Source organism: Oryzias latipes, chromosome 7 (genome assembly GCF_053564925.1).
Source record: "Oryzias latipes strain Hd-rR chromosome 7, Olatipes_Hd-rR_3.1".
NCBI lineage: Eukaryota > Metazoa > Chordata > Actinopteri > Beloniformes > Adrianichthyidae > Oryzias > Oryzias latipes.
The window spans coordinates 16,531,863-16,554,680 of record NC_136243.1 but is presented as its reverse complement, the minus strand read 5'-3'; the positions used below and the strand labels follow the sequence as shown (position 1 = coordinate 16,554,680).

General features: G+C 42.4%; 2 protein-coding genes across 27 annotated transcripts in view; both read right to left on the bottom strand.

Moving 5' to 3' along the window:
* Positions 1-7,399: 7,399 nt before the first annotated feature.
* On the bottom strand, positions 7,400-14,263 carry LOC101163492 (specifically androgen-regulated gene protein). 3 transcript variants are annotated; one of them, XM_078950391.1, is made up of 5 exons: positions 14,123-14,245; positions 10,510-10,566; positions 9,773-9,943; positions 9,398-9,560; positions 7,400-9,298 (listed from the first exon to the last, which is right to left on the bottom strand). In XM_078950391.1, the coding sequence occupies exons 3-5, from the start codon at positions 9,869-9,871 to the stop codon at positions 7,857-7,859; spliced, it is 1,704 nt and encodes a 567-aa protein (XP_078806517.1). In that variant the 5' UTR covers positions 9,872-9,943; positions 10,510-10,566; positions 14,123-14,245; the 3' UTR covers positions 7,400-7,856. The 3 variants fall into 3 exon arrangements, with proteins under 3 accessions (XP_078806517.1, XP_004070965.1, XP_078806518.1); XM_004070917.5 differs by lacking the exon at positions 10,510-10,566 and having other exon boundaries at positions 14,123-14,263; XM_078950392.1 differs by lacking the exon at positions 14,123-14,245 and having other exon boundaries at positions 10,510-10,600.
* A 1,518-nt stretch (positions 14,264-15,781) lies between these two features.
* Positions 15,782-22,818, bottom strand: part of anks1aa (ankyrin repeat and sterile alpha motif domain containing 1Aa) — a 54,949-nt gene continuing 47,912 nt past the window's right edge. For 7 of the 24 annotated variants that reach the window (XM_078950380.1, XM_078950376.1, XM_078950371.1 and 4 more), the window contains 9 exons: positions 22,366-22,473; positions 21,873-22,043; positions 21,648-21,785; positions 21,493-21,564; positions 21,315-21,401; positions 20,631-20,768; positions 19,499-19,681; positions 17,910-18,004; positions 15,782-16,860 (listed from right to left, as the gene is read on the bottom strand). In XM_078950380.1, the coding sequence (XP_078806506.1) occupies positions 16,857-16,860; positions 17,910-18,004; positions 19,499-19,681; positions 20,631-20,768; positions 21,315-21,401; positions 21,493-21,564; positions 21,648-21,785; positions 21,873-22,043; positions 22,366-22,473 (996 nt within the window). In that variant the 3' untranslated portion in view covers positions 15,782-16,856. Of the gene's footprint in view, positions 17,570-17,751; positions 18,005-19,498; positions 19,682-19,731; positions 19,822-20,630; positions 20,769-21,314; positions 21,402-21,492; positions 21,565-21,647; positions 21,786-21,872; positions 22,044-22,365; positions 22,474-22,818 lie in introns of those variants that run through there. The other 17 variants (XM_023956737.2, XM_023956736.2, XM_023956741.2 and 14 more) reach the window with 4 other exon arrangements.

Sequence of the window (22,818 nt, the reverse complement as noted above, 5' to 3'; positions counted from 1 at the left end):
TTATTACCACTTTTACCGTCTGCAACAAGCATTTCAGCAATAGACCTCTTCCCACAATCCAAACCGGTTATTTTTCAAAGCTCTGTTGCAGTCAACTTTTGTTTTGTTTTTTTAGCAGTCAGTAGCAACATACATTATCATAAAAAAAGAAAAAAAATGCAGCTCCAAGGTGACTCCAAGACCCTGGGTTCTAGTGGAATTTGGCTTTAAAGGCCTTGCAGAGCTTCTGAAATGCCCTTTTCCAGCTCAACAGAGACACATCACCCCAGCTTCTCATTTTCTTTCCCCCAGTTCAACATCTCCAGTTGTCTGAAAGATTTATGTGAAAATTCAGCTCTGAGTGCTGAGCTTTTTCCTCTTTCCCCCTTTTTCCCCCCTTTCTTTTAACCCCCTGCTTATGCAAGGTTACCAACACCACCACAGGCCCAGCAGGACGTCTTGGTACTCACCATGCCAGCACCGCAGGGGGTCAGAGTGGCTTGCTGAGTTCCACACTTTAGCACAGGCATCACAGCAAAGGTTGTGGGCTTGCCCCAGGAATGCCTCCTAACCACAGCCGGAGCTGTTGGAGCTAACAGGGAGCAGGAGGGGGGGGGGGCACAGTTATCGAGTCAGAAGACACCTGGATGTCACACAGGGGGAAATTTGACAAACTGCTAGGGTGGTTCTTCTATGGAAGAGGGGCAAGAGAGCAAACTAATGCAGAGGAATGCACCTCTAAACAGAGTTTGAATGATGTCTGATCCAGGAGGACCATCTTATTCACATCTGAATCATTTAACCCACCGAAACTGGAAATTCAACAAAAAGTTTACTTTTCCAGAACCCACTGATTTTTTTTGATTTTTTTTTTGGGGGGGGGGGGGGGGGGGGGGGGGGGGGGGGCACTACTGTAGGGCGAAGGACGCTCCTCCACTCGACTGATCTGGTTTTTCACAGTGTGTTTTTGAAACATTTCATTTCTTGTGTAATCCTTGTGCTATCCTAGGCACTTTACCATTGGGAGTTGGGTCATCTAGACCCACTAGACAGTGCGCTGAACCTTTTTTCTTCAATGATTTGTGATCTTCACTGGTGTCCATGGATTACATGAAATCTTTCCACCTTTATCCACCTTTGTCATGTTAGGGGGAACACGTCAATGTAAAGGCCCGTACACACCGGGACGAATATTCGCCAGGCGTTATTCGCCAGCGTTTTTCGCCACGTTTTTTGTGTTCACACCCAGGCGATTTTCGCTGACGATGAGTGGAGTGAACATGCAATTTCATTCCCTGACATTAGATGGCGCTTAATGTAAAACAGAAATACTCCTGTACACAAGGTGGCGCTGCGCAACTTTACGCTTCTTAAAGTCGCTTTTCACTCAGAAGAAGAGAGCAAGTATTTACACGCTTGTCAGAATCAAACAAAGAAAACATGACTATTTCAAGCACCAGTAGCTCCAACTGGTGCTTGGTTCGGGGATATTTTAGAATGTCCGTCATTATTGCTTCGCGGCAGTGTAGACGCTACTTGGCGTCTATCTTCTTCGCTGGTATGTGTGCTCAGCAAGGCAGTTTTGTGTTTGAGCGCCCCCAAGTTGTGTTTTACTGTAACTTCAGAAGCTCCAGACACGTGAGCAAAAGCGCCATTCTCATTGGTCGAGTAGATTTCGACGCGACGCGTCGAAAAAAAAAAACGAACCCGAGGCGTTTTTTTTTTTTGACGCTTTAACGCGTGGCGTTTTTTCGCGTCGGTGTGCACACTCTCGTTGGTGCCCTTTGTTTAGTCACGAGGCGTTAAACGTCGGCGAAAATCGCCGGCGAAATTCGTCCCGGTGTGAACAGGCCTTAAGGGTGGGGTCATCTTAAGATAACACAAGGGTTCATTTAGGCACATCTGAAAACACTGGAATTGAGCTTAAAAGTACTGTCAACTATGATCCTTTACAAAAAAACAGTTCTACCCAAATCTTGTAACTGACAACTGGAGATGGAAAGGTCATGCAGGATCGTCCGACTCCAGATCACTGAAAGTGGGAAATCCGTGCAGCAGAATGCTGAAGCCATGTCCCTCCCTGTGGAAACATTTATGAGCAGGTCCACTGCAGACGTTTGCATAGTTGTGCACGCTGTGACGAAAAAAGAGCAGAGAGTAATACCTGTTTATTCGCGGCACAACTCTTTTGAAAGCACCTGGCTGGCAATGCTTCAAACGGAAGCGTTAATGTACGCAGGTAGCAACAGAACCGGGCCAGGACTGCAGGAAATCCCATGAGCTCACCGTCTCGCCAAATGCAGCCACACCTCCCTCCTCTGACAGCACAATCCTGAGAGCAAACGGACATTTTTCACGCTATTTAAAATACCAAAAATAGTGCAAGTTTTAGGGACACGTCCGTTTAAAAAGTTAAAAAGGTTTGATGAGCAGAATGTTGCTCTTCTGAAGGGAAAGAACCTATTAGTTTTATCGGGAGAGGTATCCAGTGACAAAAAAAGGACATACGAGGACTGGGCTGAACTCATAATTGGAGATCCAGACAGGAAAGAAGGAAGAAAAGATTTTTATTTCACAACTGAATGAACAATATCTGCTGAGGAACTCCATTTAAAGAAAGAAAAAAAAACAAGCTCCAAATCCATGATTCTTGCTTGAAATATTTGGAAGGGAAACAGACTCATTGGCTTTGGGAATAAATGTCATCACTTAAAAATCCAACAGCTAATCTTTCCTCAATTTAATGCCTGAGCTCCAGAAAGACTTGGAAGATCTGTTTCATGAAAACTTCCTTTTGGCTCAGATCTTGGTTGTTTTCTCAGCTTTTGTGCGAATGCCAGCGCCACAACAAAATCCTGAGACTTCATTAGGAGTTAGCAAACGCAGAACAAGATCTACAACAACGGAAACACAACCCGTTCCCTATTATTCTTATTAAAACAAATCTGTTCTGATGATTCACAGTTAAGTGAAATTTTATTCAAGAAAATGAAAACATGTGAGAGCGGCGTATTTCTAATTTACTTAAGAAGAAAGTTTTCTCTCCTTTTATGAAATCCTAAAGAAACACATTTTCATGACTTCTATTAGCAAAATGTCCTACACTTGAAATGTCTTTTATTGGGGAATGCTTGAGTATAAGTATAGCAAGTATACTATATATGTGTAGTTAAGGAAGTATACTAACTGAATACTTCTTCAGACTGATTTGGAACATTTTAAAGTATACAATGTATAGTATGGTATGCATTTCTAGTATACAGTCTTGCTTTTATAGATTAAGGTTGTGTCTGAATTCCTTTTCTACTCACTACATAGTGCTCTATAGTGCGTTCACCATTTTGTTGTGCTGTCCAAATCTACAATTCCAAAATCGAGTGCCCTAGATATTTCCCAGAAGTCTCTGCTAAAAACCGGTGTGCATCAATGCTCACTAGTTTGGCGGATATCGACCACAATGCATTGCACCAGAACAATTTTTGCCAAAGAAAATGTATTTTTTTTATGAAGTATCAACATTTTCATCTTCAGAACACAGTGGATTCATAAATGGTTGTTACAAAACGCTCGTATCAACTAGATTTTCACTTTGTGTAATCGAGGATGTCATATTTGCCATTTAAAAAAAAAAAAGTAGTGAGCATGGTGTCGGAATTGGTTTTAAAATCCAGGGCACTACATAGTCCCACACTATATAGTTTTAAGCAGTCAGGGCTTAGCTTGGAAATTCGGACAGCAGAGAGACGATGAAAAGAAACGTGGTAAGACGAAGCATAGCTATCCGAGCAGCAGTGAAAATGCTCATGATCATCCTACTGTTGATGCAATAAAGAAAAATGAAATAAAAGGAAACCAGCTTACACAAAATTCTAACTATTGCGCAAGAAAAATACAGAACATGAAAAAGAACAGAATCACAGGAGCTCAAAATCTAGATAAAAAAGACACGTATGAGAAAAGAGACAAAGGCAAAGGGGGGAAACAGAAAATAGTCTCTACGAAAATATTCTTTTAGTTTTATATTGACTCCATTAAGGTAGCTGTTTTGATTCATCATTCGAGTATTTGGGTTTCTTTTGCTTCCTTTATTAAAACCTGACAAATTTAGGAAAAGACAAAAGACCATCATTTGTTATTACTAGAAAGTAAGTGGGTAACAAATTAGCACATTCTATATTGTTTCCAAGTAAACATGTTTATGAAACACATTTCTTATCTGAATTCAGTGCTTCTCAAAACATTTTGATTCTTGACATTAATGCTGTCTAAAAGTGGACAAGTTAAGTTATTCGACATTTTACCCTAAATAAGGATTTATTTTAAAAACTGATGAATAAAACCAATGCAGAGGGTTCCATGTTATTGGTCACTCACAAGCACCACTGCTTAAATAGATGACTTTTTGCTAAGGGGTTTCCTCATTTGCAGTGTAACTGTACTCCAGACTCGCATCCTATTTTATGTTTCCTTCAGCAAATTCAAAATCTTCTGTTTTAACAGATGGAAGATGCTTAGACTCTTCCCTAATGGAGCCCTTTTATTAGGTTAGATCGTCACATGCTTGAGTGGAAAACAGTGGACAAGTTTACTTATCTGCACGTTGTTTCACTTACATATTATGACTCAGCATAAGTTTTTGTGTTCTTTAAAAACCTTAAACAGAAACGGATGAAAAGCGTTTCCATCTGTGCCCATTACTGAATGCTGTCCAACACATGGTGTCCTCTCTGCCATAGCAGAGCAGACTGACTGCAGTTTGGCCAGGGGATTCACCTGGACTCACACTGCCCTCTAGCGGGCAGGGCGGTCATAACACTCACTGACAAAAAGATGTTTATTTAAATAAATGCAGATCATTTTGATAACATATTAAAACTAAACATCAAATACTTTTTTATGTAGATTGATCTTTGCATAGGAATTCAATGAAATAATTAATTTTTCAATTTTACATTTCAAATTAATTAATTTGGTTAAAGTCTTACATATCTAGTGTTTAAACAGAAAAAATAAATTCTTAAATGGTAAATTTACATTAAACTAACAGAAGTGCATTTTTAACATAAAAACAAAACATTTATTTTAATTATCCTTTCTTTAAAATTCAGCCATCTATTATGATGTACATTTGGAATTATTTTGGGAAATTTAAAATAAAAAAAGATATGCTCATGGCTGCATGGTGGGGTAGTGGTTAGCGCTCTTGGCTAACCGCAAGAAGGCCCCGGTTCAAGTCCCGGCTGGGGGACCTGAACCAGAACATCAATGGGGGACCTTTCTGTGTGGAGTTTGCATGTTCTCCCTGTGCATGCGTGGGTTTTCTCCGGGGACTCCAGCTTCCTCCCACCGTCCAAAAACATGCTTTATAGGTCAATTGGTCAACCTAAATTGTCCCTAGGTGTGAATGTGAGAGTGAATGGATGTGTGATTGCAGACACTCTACCCTGCCACAGACTGGCGACCTGTCCAGGGCGTCCCCTGCCTTCGCCCACAAGTGGCCGGGATAGGCTCCAGCAGCCCCGTGACCCCAAAAGGGAATAAACGGTAGAAGATGAACTAATGCTCATGGGCCATATTGACAGTTAAACCATTGGGATCTACTTCTTTATGGACTTTATTATAGTAGCTTTTGATTTGTTTTTCGTCTTAGGTATATATACTACAAAAACGGAAACTTAAGAAAATAAAAGTCCTTTGTTTCAAGAAAATTGCCTTTTTTGCCTTGCAAGAAATATAATCTTATCGAGAAAGTTTTTAAATATTACATAATCTTGATTTGAAAATAAAAACTGTCCTTATGAAAGGATTTTTTTTTTCTTAAAATAAGAATTTTTTTTCCCTTACCCCATTGTTTTAAAATATCTTGGGTAAAAAAACACGGGGAATGATCTTGTAACAGCTCTCCTGGATCTCATAACACTAAGTTGCCAATGTGCATGTATGGACATGGGTTGGTGGATGACATATCTGCAGATGGCTTATGGTAGAAATAAAGGTTATTGTGTCACATTTCAAGCAGAGATGCTAAACATGTGCACCTGCATTCACGTGTTCTCTGCTGCATACAAACTCTGTGTTGAACCTGGATTACAGCTGTGGTTCTGATCCATATGGATGAGTGTTACTGTTGTGATATTGAATTTCCATCATGGAGGCTCCTTCCTGATTCACCACTATTCTTTGGTGTGCCCCCCCCCTCCCCCATCCCTGTCTCTATCTATTCTGACCTTCTACTGATTTTTCTATTCTTATTCTGTGCTTCTCATATAAAACTAGTCATTTTTCCCCCCATGAATCCTTGGTCTCCCACAACTTTCCCATACAAAGTGACAGCCTTGCTTTCAGTGTGCAGCTCCACAGACTTGTGAATTATTCAGTTTTCATTTTGTCTTCATGTTGGATCTTTTCTTTCTAACTTTTTTTTTGTTTTGTTTTAAACATTGTAAAAAAAAAAATGGCAAGAAAGTAACGGCGTATTATTCACAGCAGCTGATCTATGAAGGTATTGGCGAAACTGACAGGTGCCGTCACTGATTCGTCCTCTTTAGGGTCAACTGTCAGAACACAAATCAGCTCGCGTATCACAAAAACCCTGGAGCAGCACAAAGCCATCAGTGTTAGTCTGACGGCACAAAGCTGCTTTTCTGCTAAAGAGGAGCATTCCTTCCAGCTAACATTTGAACAAACGTCCTATTATTAATAAGTCCTTCTGTCACATGACTTCTCAATGCACCGGCCTCAAAATCTATCCCGTATATATATATTTTTGTGGAATATTCAAAATTGTATTCAAATCATTTCTCAGTCGAAACCTGTGTTAATAATGCAAATGGACAGCTGGGATGTTTTCAAAATAATATGCTGTGAATTCCTGTGATGAAGACAAAAAAATGTTAATGTAAAAAGACAAGACAGTAGAAAAAGGCTCAGTGGTGCAGAAACAGGCAGTCAGTCAGAAACAGTCAGCCCGTGGAGGCGCAGAGGCCTCACAGACGGCAAGCGGAAAGCAGTCGGGAGGTTTCATGAAGGCTCGACAAACAGGTTGCACCAGTTCTCACATTGTCGCATCAGATGGAAACGGCGTGTTGAAGAATGATCCGTACGAGTCACGACAACCGATGGAGCCAACTTTATGGAAAAGAGCAAAATAGTGGCTAGTTGTTCCAAAGTCGCTCCAAACCCACATTTGTACGACTTTTCTTTTTACTTTAGACACATGCAGTAGCTGCAGTGTGGTGCAGCTGTACGTCCCCATGTGTGGGAGGGATGTGCTGCTATGCAGAGCACGCGCTTTTGTAGATTCTTATTACACACTGCCTGCGTACTACGAATTATGCAGACGTACGCTCCAGCAAACACACAACACAGTGCCTGAATTTCAACAAACACAATGAAATAACCTGCAGCTCTGATGCATGTATTTTGACCGTGTGCTGTTTATAATAAATATGAAAGACTTGGAACAGACAGAAAGGGCATCTAGAATAAAACAAAAGTGCAGGGAGTACAACGGTGACACTTTAGACTGGAAACTAAAGAGAAGTATGCAGACGTAACACATATGCATCCCAAAAGGCATGAGGTGGTAGATTATAAGTGCACATTCAAAATAAGAAAAATATAGGATTAAATTAATACTTAACAAGTACTCTACTTCCAGCTTTCTTCATATAGACATCATAAATGTTTGTACAATACATACAGGGAGTTATGGATTACCAGAGACTGATTCTGATGAATAAAACAATCAGATTGCGCTGTAAAATTGAAGAATCACAAACCCATGAGGTTAAAAAGCTCTAAAAGCCCGGTTCAGTCCTGACTGGTCCAGTTCAGTCTCTGTATTTAGAGGGAGTGATTGGTTGCTGGGAGGGGGCTCAGTATCTGAGAAGCCCCAGCTTCTTCAGCGCCTCGCGGCGGTCCTCGGCGTTCTCTGGACGAGGGCAGATCAGAACACTGATCCCCTGCGACCGAGGCAGCTTGGCCGACTCTCTGGGGTTCTGGAAGGTGTTTTGGACAGGCCGCTGAGAATGCGGCTGTTGCCTTAAGGAGTGGCCTGTCAGGGGCTCCCCTCCTGCGGAGCGGGATAAATCCTTCCCACACCCCATGGAAGCGGGGCGGGACCGCATTTTATGCAGTTCCTTGGGGCTGAGCTTGGCGTTGTCACCTTGAACGGTCATGCTGGCGCACGGACTCAGGCTGCATTGCTCAAAGGTGGCAGATCGGCTGATTTTTTGTGTAGTTTGCTGCTTTATTGGCGCTGGAGGGGGACTTACAGAGGCTCCACTGACAATAGGGACTTCATTATCCGGAGGAGGAGGACCGTCTATGTCACTGAAAGCTTCAGGAGCAGGGAGGAGTTTGGCAGGGGCGGCAGCGGGTGGCACAGAATGGAGGGACATGGAGGCTGCAGGCTGGCTGTGGACATGAGAGCTAGGAGGTGACCTGAGGGGAGGATCTCCTTGGCTGAGAGGGGGAACCTCTTGGGAGGTTCTGCTTTTTAGGCTCCCTCCATGGGCAGAAGCAGGGGGCGATGTCTCCTGGCTCCCCTTGAGAAGTCCAAGTTTTCGAAGTGCCTCCATTCGGACCTTCTGAGGGTCCATCAGCATGTCCCTGCTGGTTGTGGAGTGGCTGGAGTTTGCTTCAGAGCCAGTGCCTGTGGACTTGTGGGACCTCAGAAGGATGTTAGCGGGAATGCTCTTTGGCTTTGGGGCCACAGCAGGGGGGGCTTTGGGCTCAGGAACATCAAGATATGGATTTAGAGGAACAGAATCCTCCTCTGCTGGTGGAGGTGGAACAGAAGGACCATCTACCTCAATGGAGTTCAACGAATGTTTCTCTGAGGAGACTTTTAGCTCCGACTGCTGCAAGTCAGCAGGGGCTGGAGCTTCAGGCTCAGTTGGGGTTTCTGCTTGTGGAGGGACTTCATTTAGCTCCTCTGGTAGAGGAAGAGGTTCTGGTTCATCCATGAAGTCTAAAGGAGGAGGGATAATGCCCAAATCGAGTTCAGAGGCGTCTGCAGAGCAGGGTTCTGTAGTTATACCATTCCCAGGATCATGAGAAGCTGCACCCACAGCATTAGCTTGACTTAATGGCAACTGGGCTGCAGCATCAGGAGCAGATCTGGACATCGAAGGACTGGATTGAACCTCCAAGTCTGCCGTTTCAACATCCTTCGGTGTGATAGCTGAAGCTGGAGTGGGCTCAATGGTTTGATCCAGTGCAGGAGTTGTGTGGTTCATTGTTGTGTTACCAGGATCGCCTGCAACATAACCTAGACTTTCATCACTTCCACTCTTTTGTGATAAACACGAAATACCTAATGGGAAAAAGACACTCTGATGTTAATATGCACACTCCAAACTCCCCAAACTATCAAAGAAATGGTACAGGATAGTTTTTGATGTCAACAGCGTACCGTTGACTGTCGGCTGATTATTGTCTTCCAACTTTGGCCCAAAATCCGGCTCATCGTTGGATATCCCGCTGTCTTCCATCATCTCCATCGCTTCAATGGTTTCCTCCAGAAACATGAGACACGCCCTCTCCTCTGGAGACAGGTGCTCCATGCTGTCGTCACTCTGCAGACAACATGAAACTCTGAGAAATGAACAAGCTGGCATTCGAGCTACAAGCTGCCGGAGAGAGGACAGGAACAAAAACCTGCATTGTTCCAGGGGATCTAAAGAAACCACTTATAAAATCATTCAAGCTTTTATTTTGAAATCACACAGATGAGAGATGGGATAGGTTAAAAAATGTATTTTGGGCAAATTTAAAAACGAGTACATACGCAGCCAGAGTTCCCACTGATCACACTGTCACAGCTCCCTGCACTGTCCACAGTGTTCAGGGATCCCATGGCGGCGCCGCCCGGCCATGTCTTCGCCATCGCCCCGACAAGAGGGGGAAGCTGTTCTGAACAGTCGAGTGGATCTCACCAAAAGCTGATTGGGGGAGGAATCTACAAAAAGATTAAAACATGAAAAACAACAAATGAAAAAAAAAACAGCAACGTGGAAGTATCTTCTATGCGTCAAAATTAGTTGAAAAACCCTGTTTTATGAATAGGCTGCGTTACAGCAGATAGAGAGATAATGCTCACAATACCGGTCCTGCAAAGATGAGACAATTTTATTTTGAAAAGACATAAAACAGGCCCAGTACTAAAGATGGAGTTGATTGTCAAAAGTCAAATCCTGGTCCTGTTCCACTAAGATTTTCTCAAAACTATTTAAGAAGGAATGCTAACAGAAGACAGGAATCCCCTGAAATGGAACCTTTTCATTCAGGAATAGCGGTGTGAACCACTCCCACTTCATCCCAAAGATCTGAAGTTCATGAAGAAATGTTTTCGTTTGAAAAAACACAAATGTACCCATCTAGACCTCTTGTTCCAAGACAACTAATGTTCCTTTTAATGTAAAAAAAAAGGTCATATGGATTACTCATGTTAGCAACTGAAAGGAAATATCACAAGAAGAACAAAAAGGAAAAAGAGCCTCAGCATATATCCACACATGATTTTACCCCTTATGGTCGGCTTCAGCAGGAAGCTCGTTCTCTCAATGAACACCCAGAGCAACGCTGGAAAACAGACAGACTGTTAATTGACAGCTTCCCCTTTCGGCTCATTGCTTCCTTCACCACCACACACTGTGACATCTATGTCATGGCAGGAGCAGCCTCTTCTGAATGTTCCTCATTCTACAAGACTTTCCATTCATTTTGTAAACATGCTTATTCTGGTTGGGGTTGCTGGAGCCTATCCAGCTACTTCAGGGTGATGGCGGGCTACACCACTCGACAGTTTCCCAGTCCATCGCAGGGCATGAACAAGAGATGGACACATGCCCCTGTAAGGCAGGGGTGTCAGACGCCAGGCCTCAAGGACTGGCATCAAGCTGGTTTTTCAGAAATCCTGTCCTTCCTGCTGCTGAGGACCTTGATCAGGTTGGAAAACATGTAGAACACTGACCAAGGCCTGACGTTTGACACAACCACCTTTACACCTTGTAAAATCTGCCCTTCTCTCGTATAAGTTTCAAGAAAAAATAGTCAAATCATACCTTCCTGAAAACTACTACTTCGTGGGATGAATTGTCTTGTTCAACTTGGTTGGAAACATGGTAATGAGGAGGTTCGGGCAGATCCGTCAGACCGATATCCAGCGAGGCTAAAGCGAAAGCAAGGTTTGTGTCTTTATCAGGAGCAGCTGAACCTGAACCAGTTTCAAGTGAGTTACTTTGCTGTGGAGAAACCAAAACTCCTTTGGTCATCTTTGAGTCACGGTCAGAATTCAGGTTAGCCGTCTGTTCAGGAGAGTTCTCACTCCAAAATATGTGGCTCTCACAGTTTAAGGGAGTGTAAAAATTATGTTGAATTTAGGAGACAAGTAGGAAGTGAGTTATAATAGCTGGTAAACTATACTGTAGGTGCATTTTTTCTCTCATGTCCCTTCGATTCATGTTTTGCATGTTAACTGCTTTATCTTCCCTTTTGTGACTCAAACCTTTGCCCATTCATTTTCTACTGACTAGTCATGTCTGTAAATAAACAGCATCTCCTATTTTCGTCACTACAATGTCTGCGTTTGCCTTCAAATCACCCGACTGTCTGGCATTCTTGTTTAGGACATCTACTGATCTGTGGAGACAGATTTCCTACGATCCAGCCTCTGACACCTTCATCTGAAAGATCGATCTCCTGCGTTCTGTTAAAAGGAAGATCTTGATCAAAAATTTTAGATTCCGCTTTTTTACGCAAATGTAAAATGATCAAAAATAAGTTTTAGTTATTTGGCAAGGATAAAAGCCATTTTATCTCTAAACAACAGCCCCCCACCAAAAAGACTACAAAAAATAATAATAAAAGAAATTAGTGATCACATTCTAAACCATAGAACAGGCCAATGAGAAAGAAATACGATATGTTGTGTTCTTGTGCATTCATGCATAGGTTGTTTCTACTAAATCCAGAACAGGTAAGACAAAGCTGCCTTTATTTGGGTTCAACTTATTGAGAAAATGCCGGGAGGATTTGAACATTTTGAAGCACAGAGGTAAAAATAAATAAATAAAGTGCAATGAAAAAAATCATACTAAAAACAAACAATCAATAATAATCAGTGCCTAAAGCATCTTCCCCAGAGCCTTCACTCTGATGAACTCTTGACCATTTAAAGAGTATGGAACAGAAACATGAGAACTGTCACCGCAACTACTGCTGTATTTTTATTTATCTTTATATTTTCCTTCATTATTTTTTACATGGTTTCTTTTTTTGTCTTTACCTTTTTACACCATTCTATACCTTGCTTGGTTTGCACGACAGCATAAGAAACAGACGCTAAATTGTTTGGATATCCACTGTATTTGTCCAAAAAAGCTGATCCTGATTTGTGCTCAAATTATTAAGTAGCTAAAAAAAAACAACAGTTTTTTCCCCAACCTTTAATGCTGAATTTCATAAGCAGAAATGGTATTCTGGCTTCACGAGATTAAATATCAAAAACACAACGTAAAAGCCTTTTATGACCCAAAGAAAAAGGGAACTTTATACACAACTGATGTCTCCATCAACGCAAAGCTCCTAAACTTTTATAAGAGCGACTAAATGCAGTCTGTTGCATCTCAGTAGGAAGAAAAAACGGAAGAGTTTTGAGTGGCGGCAGACAGACTGAGATGTGTTCAGGAAAGCCGAACAAAAATACCTTCATTGTTGCCTTATCTCCTCTAACATTTGATTAAACACACCAGCAGCTGAACTGAAGGTTAGTCATGTGAGTCAGGAATTTCTTGGTCTACATGTCAGCCTGCACGCCTTATCTTCTGGACATTTTTACAAGTAAATTACAATTGATAAAAAGAAAAAGAAAAACTCACTCTATAATAAGAATTAAAGCAATAATATTCAGAAATTCTATCTGGACTAAGTGTCCGTCTGTGACAGTGGGGATGGAGAGGTCATAACTCCTGTGGAAACAAAAGTGTTTGTGTATAAAATAAAACGATATTTGGGCAGAAAACACTGAAATGACGCATCTATTGACACATCAGGTCATTGGATTTATGCAACTGACAACAGAACACATGTTGCACAGTAGTGAAGATCTCATAAATGTCCAACGTATGCAGAAAACCTTTCCTCAGTCAGGAGGTTGCTGGTTTGATCTCCAGATTTCTATATATGAATATCTAATCGAGCTGCTGAGACATTTGAGTTCTTTGTCAGAGGCTGTAGGGACATTTTTTTGGAAGTATGTTTGGAACAACATTCATGATGAAGACAGACAGGGACGACTGGCTCTGAAAGGTGGAGGAATTCAGTACAAGCTCTACTGACATGAAATAAACTAGATCGAACAACAAAAAGAATTAAAGTGCTTGCTTTTAAGATCTAATTATAAAGAAATTGAATGTTGTACTAAAAAGTGGAATGTCCCTCCCCCTGCATTTACTCTTGTTTTCTAAAAATTAAAAGCCTGCTGGCAAAACATGAACCTGTTTTATTGTAATTGTTTAATCGTGTTAATTACCGTCCCTTCCCATTGTGACACAGACACCAGCTAAGCAGGAAAAAAAAACCTCTAGGTCAACACCTGCTGGAAACGGGTAACAAACCTGCAGGGCAGCACTGCCAGAGCAATCTGAACTCAGCTGAGTCAAACATAATGAGGACAGGAATGTCACTTTGCTGGCTTCCCCATCTGGAAGACAAGTCCAGCCAAGCTCTGTGATGTGAGCCGAGCTGCACCAGAACCAGGCGGGACTCTCATCAGAAAACATTCCTCTGACCCTGAGAATCCTGGAGGTCAAGAAAGGTTAGGCGTGCGCCCAGAAGGTCATCTTGATCCAGATTAATCATTCACAAACAAAAACAAAAACGGTTCAACATCAAGTTCAACAGCTTTTAACACAAAGGCAACTTTGTTTTTAACTGAATAGTTCAGCAGCCTCTCCTTATAACGACATTATTGTAATAATATTTGCACTTTTCCGGACTCGGAGTACTCTGTTCTAAAAAGGTAAGAACTGATTGAGCTGATTTGCTGACTGTCATTTTTCAAAATAAGACAGTGTGGACACTCAGAAAAGGTAATAAAGGATGGATGGATGGATATATATATATATATATATCTTACCTGCGTGTGAGGAAAAGTTTAGCCTTTTCAGGATCTCCAGCTGGTTTTCAGGTGTGGGTCCATGACACACTCTGCGCCTGCAGCTCCGCGCTGTTCCTGGAAGTGAACCTGCGCCACGAGCGGAGCCACACAGACTGAACTGCTGTGGAACACGCGCGTGCGCTCTTACGCACGCACGCACAGGTGAGAACCGTCGCTTCCGGGAACATGGATCGCTTTAGGACCCATCAGAGAGGTTGCCTTGGGCGTCACAACCAGGAGGGGCGCATCTATACATTTTTACAAATTAAACATATAATCATTTTTTCCCTTAAACAAAGAAGTAGAAAAACACAATGAGCGTCTAGGTACCAAAACAACTTCCGATTCCTGATTGGCCCATTAGGCTTCTCATTTTCTAATTTTTATGTTTCCGAGATTTTCAGTTTGTATTTTTTTTGTGCGTTACAGTTTTACTAATTTTGATACCTTCCTCCATGGTATTCCATAACCTCACCCCACAGACGGAAGAGCACGTACGCTTTGGGTTTGTCCTTACACAAGGCTTTGTGATGTCATCTTTCTTTCTTAGTCAATATTCTCCATCTCTTTCCTGAAAAAGATTTTTTAATTTCAGAGGAAGTTTTTTTTTTTTGGCTTTAAAAATAATTTTCATTGTATTATAATAAGTGGCTTGTACTTTTATTTAGTAACACTTTCATGCAGGTTCCATTTTCATTAAATAGAAGAAAAATGATCTGTTGCTGAATATCTTTATAAAAGGGAAAACTAGAACATACCAAAGTAAACTAAATCCGGAGTTTTTGGAAAAACGATGCCTCAAAATGCAAAAGTGTAAGTGGAAATATCACCAAAAAGTGGTACAATCCTATACTTCAGTGGTTTGGCAAGTTAAACGTACGAGGCAGAAAAGAAGGACTGCTTAAGGGAAAAAGGCAGTTTGAGGAATGCTGACATGTCACCGACAGTAACTCATACTAAAAGTGAATTATTTTGTTTGTACATTCATCCGAAAAGTTTGCATACATTACTTGAGGTGCGTAAAATGAGGAAAGAGACTAAAAGGACTGCATAATGAACGCTGAGTAAGAGGTTTATGAACCATGCCAACGATGCTACAATCTAAAGGGTTTAAACTCATTTTAAAAACATTTGAGTAAACCCATCTCAATACAAAATCCACACATAGAAAGAGAGTAAACACTTAACCGGCATTTAACCGGCTAAACATGACCCTTCTTCAACATCTTGACCTTTTTGTGTTTGTGTGCTTTTATTTTTAAAGGACTTTTCCTCTCTAGATTAGAGTGGATGCTGAATCAGTCCATTCTTTTCATTAAAGGAAGGATCTAAGAGGTTGAATCTATCATAGCTTTCACTCATTTCCTCTTAAAAGTGTTTGCATGGTTCACTCTTTACATGCCTTCCAGCGTGTGTGAGAGCTCTCATGCAAAAAAAAAACAAAACAAAAGCAGAACTACAGGGGATTCTTTGTTCTTCTGGGAACAGCAGCCCTCATCCGTGACGTGATGCACGTGTAAACACAATCACAGTGGAATAAACTCAAGTTCCCATCATCCTTAGGGCCAGAGTCGCTAAACATAAACAAGAACACCAGCAGGGATTCTGAGCCGTCAACAAACCAGAAGAAGAACAGGGTCAGGAGTTCTAACTGCAACATTTATTGGCTGAACAATTATGAAAAATAATCATAAAAAAGACTGGAAGACTAAGATTATGTACAATCTTTTCTTTAAAGTGAGGTCCCTCTTATATCACTTTCTCAGTCTTTATTTTTTAAACCACAAAGTATTTTTGCTCACGATATGTTTCATTTATAAGACATAGTCCTTTTCTCTCATTTGACAAACGTCAAAAAATTACATAGGTACATACATACATATACATATATATATATATATTTATAAAAACAAAAATCATTCAAGTATCAAAATATAGACCACCAGAATCCCCAATTGTTCTCATTTAAGTCGTCGTCAGATTAGATCCAAAGTTTCTCCTGATCCTTGGCAAATGTGCAAAAGCAGAACAGGACCGGGTGGGTGGCTGGAGACTGCGTGTCCGTCTGAGTCACGCATCGTACCGCGGGGTGGGCGGGTGGGGTGGGGTACCCCGACGCACAGCTACGCGTCAAAAAAGTACCATCAATGATCAGCAACTACAACCAGTCTCACTGACGGTCGTACCAACCCTGCATGGCAGGTTTCCCTCAATTGCCTCGCCTAGATTATGCTCGTGACTGATAAACCTGTGAACCACACCTGATCCAGTTCCACTCCTATGAAAAAATAATGATAGTAATAAAGACAATTTCGTACCAAATAAAAGCACAAAATATAGATATAAAAAAAATCTTTGTAGTGTTTGGTTTGAGTTCATCTCGATCAGAATGCAGAGATCTCCACCGTTGGGATTCAAGAGGGAGGAAGATACCTGCAGGGTGAAGTCTAAACTGACTCCCCCTTTCCTCTTCAGCTACAAGTTCTGCTGTGAAACCTGCTGCTTCATTTCCCCCCCCCAAAAAAAATTCTGATGCGGCGGGGGTCTTAATGAACGTCAGGGAGGAGGTGAGAGTCGAGGGAGGAACCGTGGCGCAGTCTTCTGCTGGAAGAGGCGATGCAGTCTACTGCGTGGGAGGTGGGACGCTGTCCCGTCTGCCACGCAGCAGGACTCGCTCCTGTCCCGTCATACTGACCGGGAGCAGCCACAGTTTTCAGCTGCAGGAGGGGGGGACACACAGACACACAGGTCAGCTCATCATCGACTAAAACAAAAAAAAAAGAAGAAAAAAAAGCACAAAAGTTACGGATTGTCCTCTTCCCTCCATTTAAAAAATGGTTAACTCTTTTCACCGTCAGCGGTGAAATATTAACTTGCTGGCAAACAGAAGAAACGCAAAGGCAGCACTGACAGAATGAAGAACAAAGGCATTCGTAGTGACAAGAAAGAAAGAAAGGGGAAAAAATGCACTTATTCATGCAAACTTGGAGATTTGGTAAAAGTGCTTAGTCGTGGTTGGTTTGTCTCAGAGGAAGGGGTTTAAGTCCTTCTGCTCACTCTAAAGCTGAGATGATCCAGACTATCCGTGTTCTGCAGCAGCGGCGGGAATCTCGCCGCCCCTCCCTCCAGAAAGTGCGACAGAGGACTTCATCACAGTGCTACGATCTTAGCCCCGTTTTCCTTCAAAGCAGGAAGCTAGGCGTGACCCCCCCCCCCCATATGCCTGCAAGTCTACATCCCACTGAGCAGAAGCCAAATCCTGCCGATGATGCATAGAATTACAGAAGCAGCTCCGCTGTTTCCTCAGGAAACACGCCCCTCCAGGTACAGGGTATGTGCAGGGGGGTGGCGCTCGCCTAAGCGGCAATTGCTCACGGGAGTCAGGAGGTGACAGGTGTGAGAGGAGCGCTTCAGAGCGGCCGGCGCCTAATGCAGCGAGAGAAAAAGAGCTGATCACTGAAAGAAAACAAGAGGGAGGAGGGGGGGGGGGGGGGGGGGGGGGGGGGGGCTACAAAAACAGGAGAGCGGGGAAGACGGGCCACAGCGGGAGCGGTGAAGGTGACGGGCGCACTTGCAAAGCGCTGCCCACATAGGCAGGAAAGCGTGTTTTAGTGTTAGGACCATCGGAGGAAGACAACGAGGCGGCGAGCAGGGAGGAGTCACAGTCAAAAGGCACAACAGGAGGAGGTGAAGGGACAAAAGGTGAGACCAAGGCCCATGGGGAGGAGGAAGGAGGAGCTCCTTTCAGAATATGGTGGTCTCGTACTTAGTGCTGATAGTGCGCTTGGATTCCTTGGAGTCCACCAGCCAGGCAGCACTGCTCTGGGACTGAGGGTCCCCCTCTTGTTCCAGCAGATCCCCCTGCAGACAGACAGGATGTAGACGTTTTCAGGCTCTAAACCTTTACGCTACACCGTTACAAACCAACTACACATGAACCTAAAAGCTACCAGACAACACTCTTCACACAGAATTCATGAAAAAGGAAGAACTCCAGCAGCCTACAGTCTGAAAAATTTCAAAATAAGATGCAACAAACCAATGCTAGTTCTTCTTATTGACAGAAGCGAAGCTTTAATTTGAAAAGGTAACAGCGTATGTCCTTCCTCAATGTTTTTAATACAACAATGTAAATGATTGGCTGCCATATTTCTGTTATTTAAAAAAAATGATTTTCCCCATTTCCCCCAATAGTTAGTTTAAATGTTTGCAAATATGCTAAAACAATCTCATGGCAGCTCGAAGTATTTAAAAAGAACAAATCGAGCCTTTTACGCATTTGACCAAACAGACGGAGCCCTTTTATGTTGGATGCCCACTTTCTATGCAGATGTGGGTCATTTGGAAATACATTTCAGTTGTGTTGACGGTTTTGAATAAAAATGGTTCAGTGAATTATTTGTTTTGCTATTTGTCCATGTTTCACAAATCATATCATCACAATATTGATCACTAATATCATCCATTCCTCATATTGTGCCACTGTTGTTTCTATTATTGAAATAATTAGAGGAACAGATGTCTGTTTTTAAATAGCTCACTAATTTTTTACTTAAAAATATCAACACATATCAGATTTTCTAAGTTGCACCAACAAACATGTGCTGATAATTTTCCAAATATCTGTGTCAGTGCTGAGCTGTTGTGAATTTCTGTTTGAGAGCTTTTTTTTCTTAGTCCCTGTTGGTGAGCAAACCAATCCTGGCTATCATGCTATAGTTTCTAAAGAGAAAGGGTCAATAATCAAACTGTAAAGGCGCCTTTGGGCACTTTGGGCAAACACTGTGATGCGTGAAACAGGTGAAGAAAAGCTTTTAATGTCATATTATAAATCAGCCACTAGAGGGCACCAAAGCCAAACACTTCATCCAAAGGCCTCCTGCTCCAACGCCCTGTTTGTTTTCCAGCTATCCCCACCCTTGTTTCTGCAGTTTACCTGGATCAGGTTTGTTTGGTTCATTAAAGCTGAATCACCTGATCGAGTTAATCAACGGGGAATAGAAGAAAAACAAGCTGGGGGTGGGGCTAAAGACAAGGCTTGATGGTCCTCCTCTGTTGAATGCATCTCATAGTGAATCTCACTACGTTAAGGGAAAAAATGATCAGAAGTTATGATGAAAATAAACGTCATAATAATCACTTAGAGGATATTATGATCTTAGAAGAATGACTGATGAGATAAAGATATACAAGACTAAACAGCAAAAAACAAAGCAAAAGAGTTGAAAGCAGACTTCTGTTCTACAAAAAAGAATTGATAGCTGATCATAAAATAAAATGTCTCTCAAAACACCTCTTTATTAGCAACATGCAAGCTAAAAAAAAACAACAAAACATGCTTGTTGTTCCGCTCACCCCTGATTTGCGTATACTCCCCCGGGGTCTGGGCACAGGTCTGCCCGGCCTCGTGTCGGAGAGTTCAGAAGCAGCTCCTGCAGACAGATTCTGGTGCTGTTTGGTCCTCTGGGCCTGCAGAGCCAGCTGGTATGCCACCTCAAAGGCCTGGCCTAGCGTCAGGATGATCTCGTATGTCAGGTTCTGGAGGAAGATCATAGAGTAAAAGCTCTGGCCGGCAAACTCCGGCACAAGGGTAACTCATCAGGCTAACTGCTACTACCTTTAGGGAAAGCTGTTGAATTCCTTCGATTAGCTCTGAAAACTTGTAAAAGCTGCTTCATCTGGAGAACAGTGAAGAAGCTGCATGTTTCAGTTATGGTTTATGAAACCAGCCAAACCTTTTAACTTGATGAAGAGACCGGAGGTCAGCAGCATACTAAACCCGAATTATTAATAAAAATGAACAGCTTTGTTGCCGCCGGCGATGGTTATCAAACTTCTGTGATGTTGGCAGCTGAAGGTGGGATGGGCGGACTCTTATATGAGTCGCACAGAGGACACAGCAGAGCTCCGATAACCACAAACATCAGGAGAAAAGCCTGCATTGTTCAAATGACGGCGCTCAGATTAAAGGCCCGATCGCCGGATCTCTGGGGGACACCAGCAGGTAATGGAGGGCTGCTTATCTGGGCTGAGGTGGAGCCGAATCCCAGAGGAGGCTATCGAGAAGAGCCGAAGCGTGAAACTCAGAGGAGATGGGGCAAGTGTGGAGATAACAGTGATGACCGGATACACTGATGTTTGCAACTCCTCAAGAACATTTCTTTGACAGAAGTCCCTTTCCTTTTTTTTCCCCAAAGTAAAAATAAACATGATATTATTATTTTAAAAGAAAAGTTAGTAAAGTTTTTTTCTTTTAGAATTTCATCACAAACTTCCAAAAACTCCAGAAGAAAACTGTATAAATAACCGAATAAATGCTTTGGGTGTAATTTCCAAAAATGATGCTAAAACTGCTCTCTATCTGCTCACTTTTATTTCTTCTGTTTTCCTGTCTGCTTAAAGTCTGGAAGCTGTGACAAAAACACGTTTTCCAATCCTCCTGGTTTCCTAAATGAATCCCTGCTCTGAAGCTCAGAGAAGTCCTCACCAGATCCACCGTGCTGAAGACGTGGCAGTAGTGGTGGCTGGTCTGCAGGTCTTTAGTGATGTAAGCAAACGTGCACAGGTCCTCCGGGTCCTGGGCTGCACAGGAGATATTGCGGATCTCGTGCTCTGCAATGATGTTCTGCATGGAGAAGCACAAGAAGTATGAGTGAGCTTTAGACTGGTTAAATATTCACAGAGGAAGGAAAAAACTATGGAGAAGAAAACGATTCCAGACTTTGAAAGGCTCTTTTATTGAAGTTCATTATAGTTTGCTTAAATAACCCTTTGCAAAGTTTGTATATGCAATGCTTTCTAAATTTCCCATCAAACCATTTTAATCAGGTTCAATTCTGGACAAAACTGATTTTTTCTACAATCCAAAGATTTCTCTATATCTTCAGGATTATTGTCCATTTTTTTGTGTAAATATACTTTACATGAGTGTTTTTGTTGACATGAACACAGACTATATTACAGGCAAAATAAGGTTTTTTGGATAGCAGCAGTTAACTAAATGTTAAAGTTCCACTCCGATCATCTTTTGATCTATTGTGAAAGCATTTCCGGTGGTATTTTAATCGTGATTTATGTCTTTTTTAAGGCAAAATCAAAAAATCGTTTCTAAAAACAGCATAATCCTGTTTAAAAGACCAATAGTTACGCTTTGAAAATGGTATCTGCTGACCTTATTGGCTGCGTCAATGAATTTGACGCCTTTGTATGTGATGGAGAGGACGATGGTCGGAACTTTCCTCATTTGTTCTGTTGATCTCTGAAAGAAATGTGGCCACAGATGAGTGTAAAAAAAAATATGATGAAACTGAACATCCTCCACCGACAATCCACCAAGAGTTCCCGCTCACCCGCATTTTGGCACAGGCGTCCTGCGTGGATTCTGTGCCCCTCAGCTCTTTAATAAGCATTGAACCGAGGTACTGCAAGCAAACGACAAAGAACGCGTTGGATTGATCGTAATTTAGCATCTGATGAGAGCATTAGAGGCAAAGTGTTTCTGTACGTTAGCTTCATAGGAGCAGGACTCAAAAATGAGCTCCTCAGGCTGGTGGTGCCACTCCTGGACCGGAGCATATGGAGCAGCCAGACTAGGGGGTCTCAGAGTCAAGCGAGGTTCCCGATTCCACTCCTCGTGCCGCTCCTGATGACAGTAAAAAGGCACAGGATTAGCGGAAAATCTTCCTAACTGCTACATCACAACAAAGCACCTCTCAGAGAAAGCACATACGTGAGGCTTGTGGCGCTCAGTGCGATGTCTTTGGGAAGCTTCATAGTCGCTCTCGGCCCCTTTCCTCCTGCTGGGCTCTCCTGCAGGCACCAGGGGGTCCATTGAGCGTCCGGAGTACTGATCCATCGGACTGAAAGGGGAAGAGGTGGGAGATCCTGGCAGGTCCTGACACTGGAGAAACAGGGACACTGGGATGTGATGGACAGCTTTTTTTTTTTAAAAAAAACATAGTTCAGCTGTGTTTTGACCAGAGACTGGGCTATTTTGATTCAATCTTCAAAATCTTTATTATTAAAAACACAACCTAAGGTGGAAATATAAAATAAAAATGAAAAGAATAAAGCTGAAGCCTTAGAGGGTGTTTCTGTCCTCTCTTATTACAATGTAAGCTTTACATTTCAGTATCTAAAAATGAAACACACTGAACTTGAATTGGAAAGTGTGTGTGTGTGGGGGGGGGCACCATCGTCCCATGCAGTGTAGAAGCTCTCACCCTGATCTGGGACAAGCGGGGGGGTTTCACCGGAGGCTCCTCATAAGGTCTCTCTGCTAAGGAGGCGATGATCCGCTTCCTGTGGCCAAGCAAGGTGATTTTCAGAACCTGAGGGACGGAAACAGAGAAAATGTTCTCAAATGGCCAAAGCTTTAGGAAAACCAGACCAGACTTTACACAGGATTAACCCGGCGGGTACAATGAATGAATTGCTGCAAAACAAGCCCCTCAAGATCCTCCGCCATCTACCACCAACTCTTTCTACCGGGGTCAGATCGTTTTAGATTCCAACTAAACAAACTTCCTCTAGGTAAGTTGGCAGTAGGTACGGCAGGGGCAACTGAGGACAAGCAGGGTGGCAACTCTAAAGAACTGGGGTTGGGCGACGCTGCTGTAGACATGTTTAGAAGGTACAGCTTCTTAACAGTTGGATTAGCACACTAAAGAACTTTT

Bases quoted from the DNA above. Each gene is read 5' to 3' on its own strand.
- LOC101163492 (XM_004070917.5), bottom strand. From the start codon at position 9,871: ATGGCGAAGACATGGCCGGGCGGCGCCGCCATGGGATCCCTGAACACT. The intron at 9,561-9,772 runs GTATGTACTCGT...TGTTGTCTGCAG, and splicing joins TCAGTGGGAACTCTGGCTGC to AGTGACGACAGCATGGAGCA. The intron at 9,299-9,397 runs GTACGCTGTTGA...TTTTCCCATTAG, and splicing joins TAATCAGCCGACAGTCAACG to GTATTTCGTGTTTATCACAA.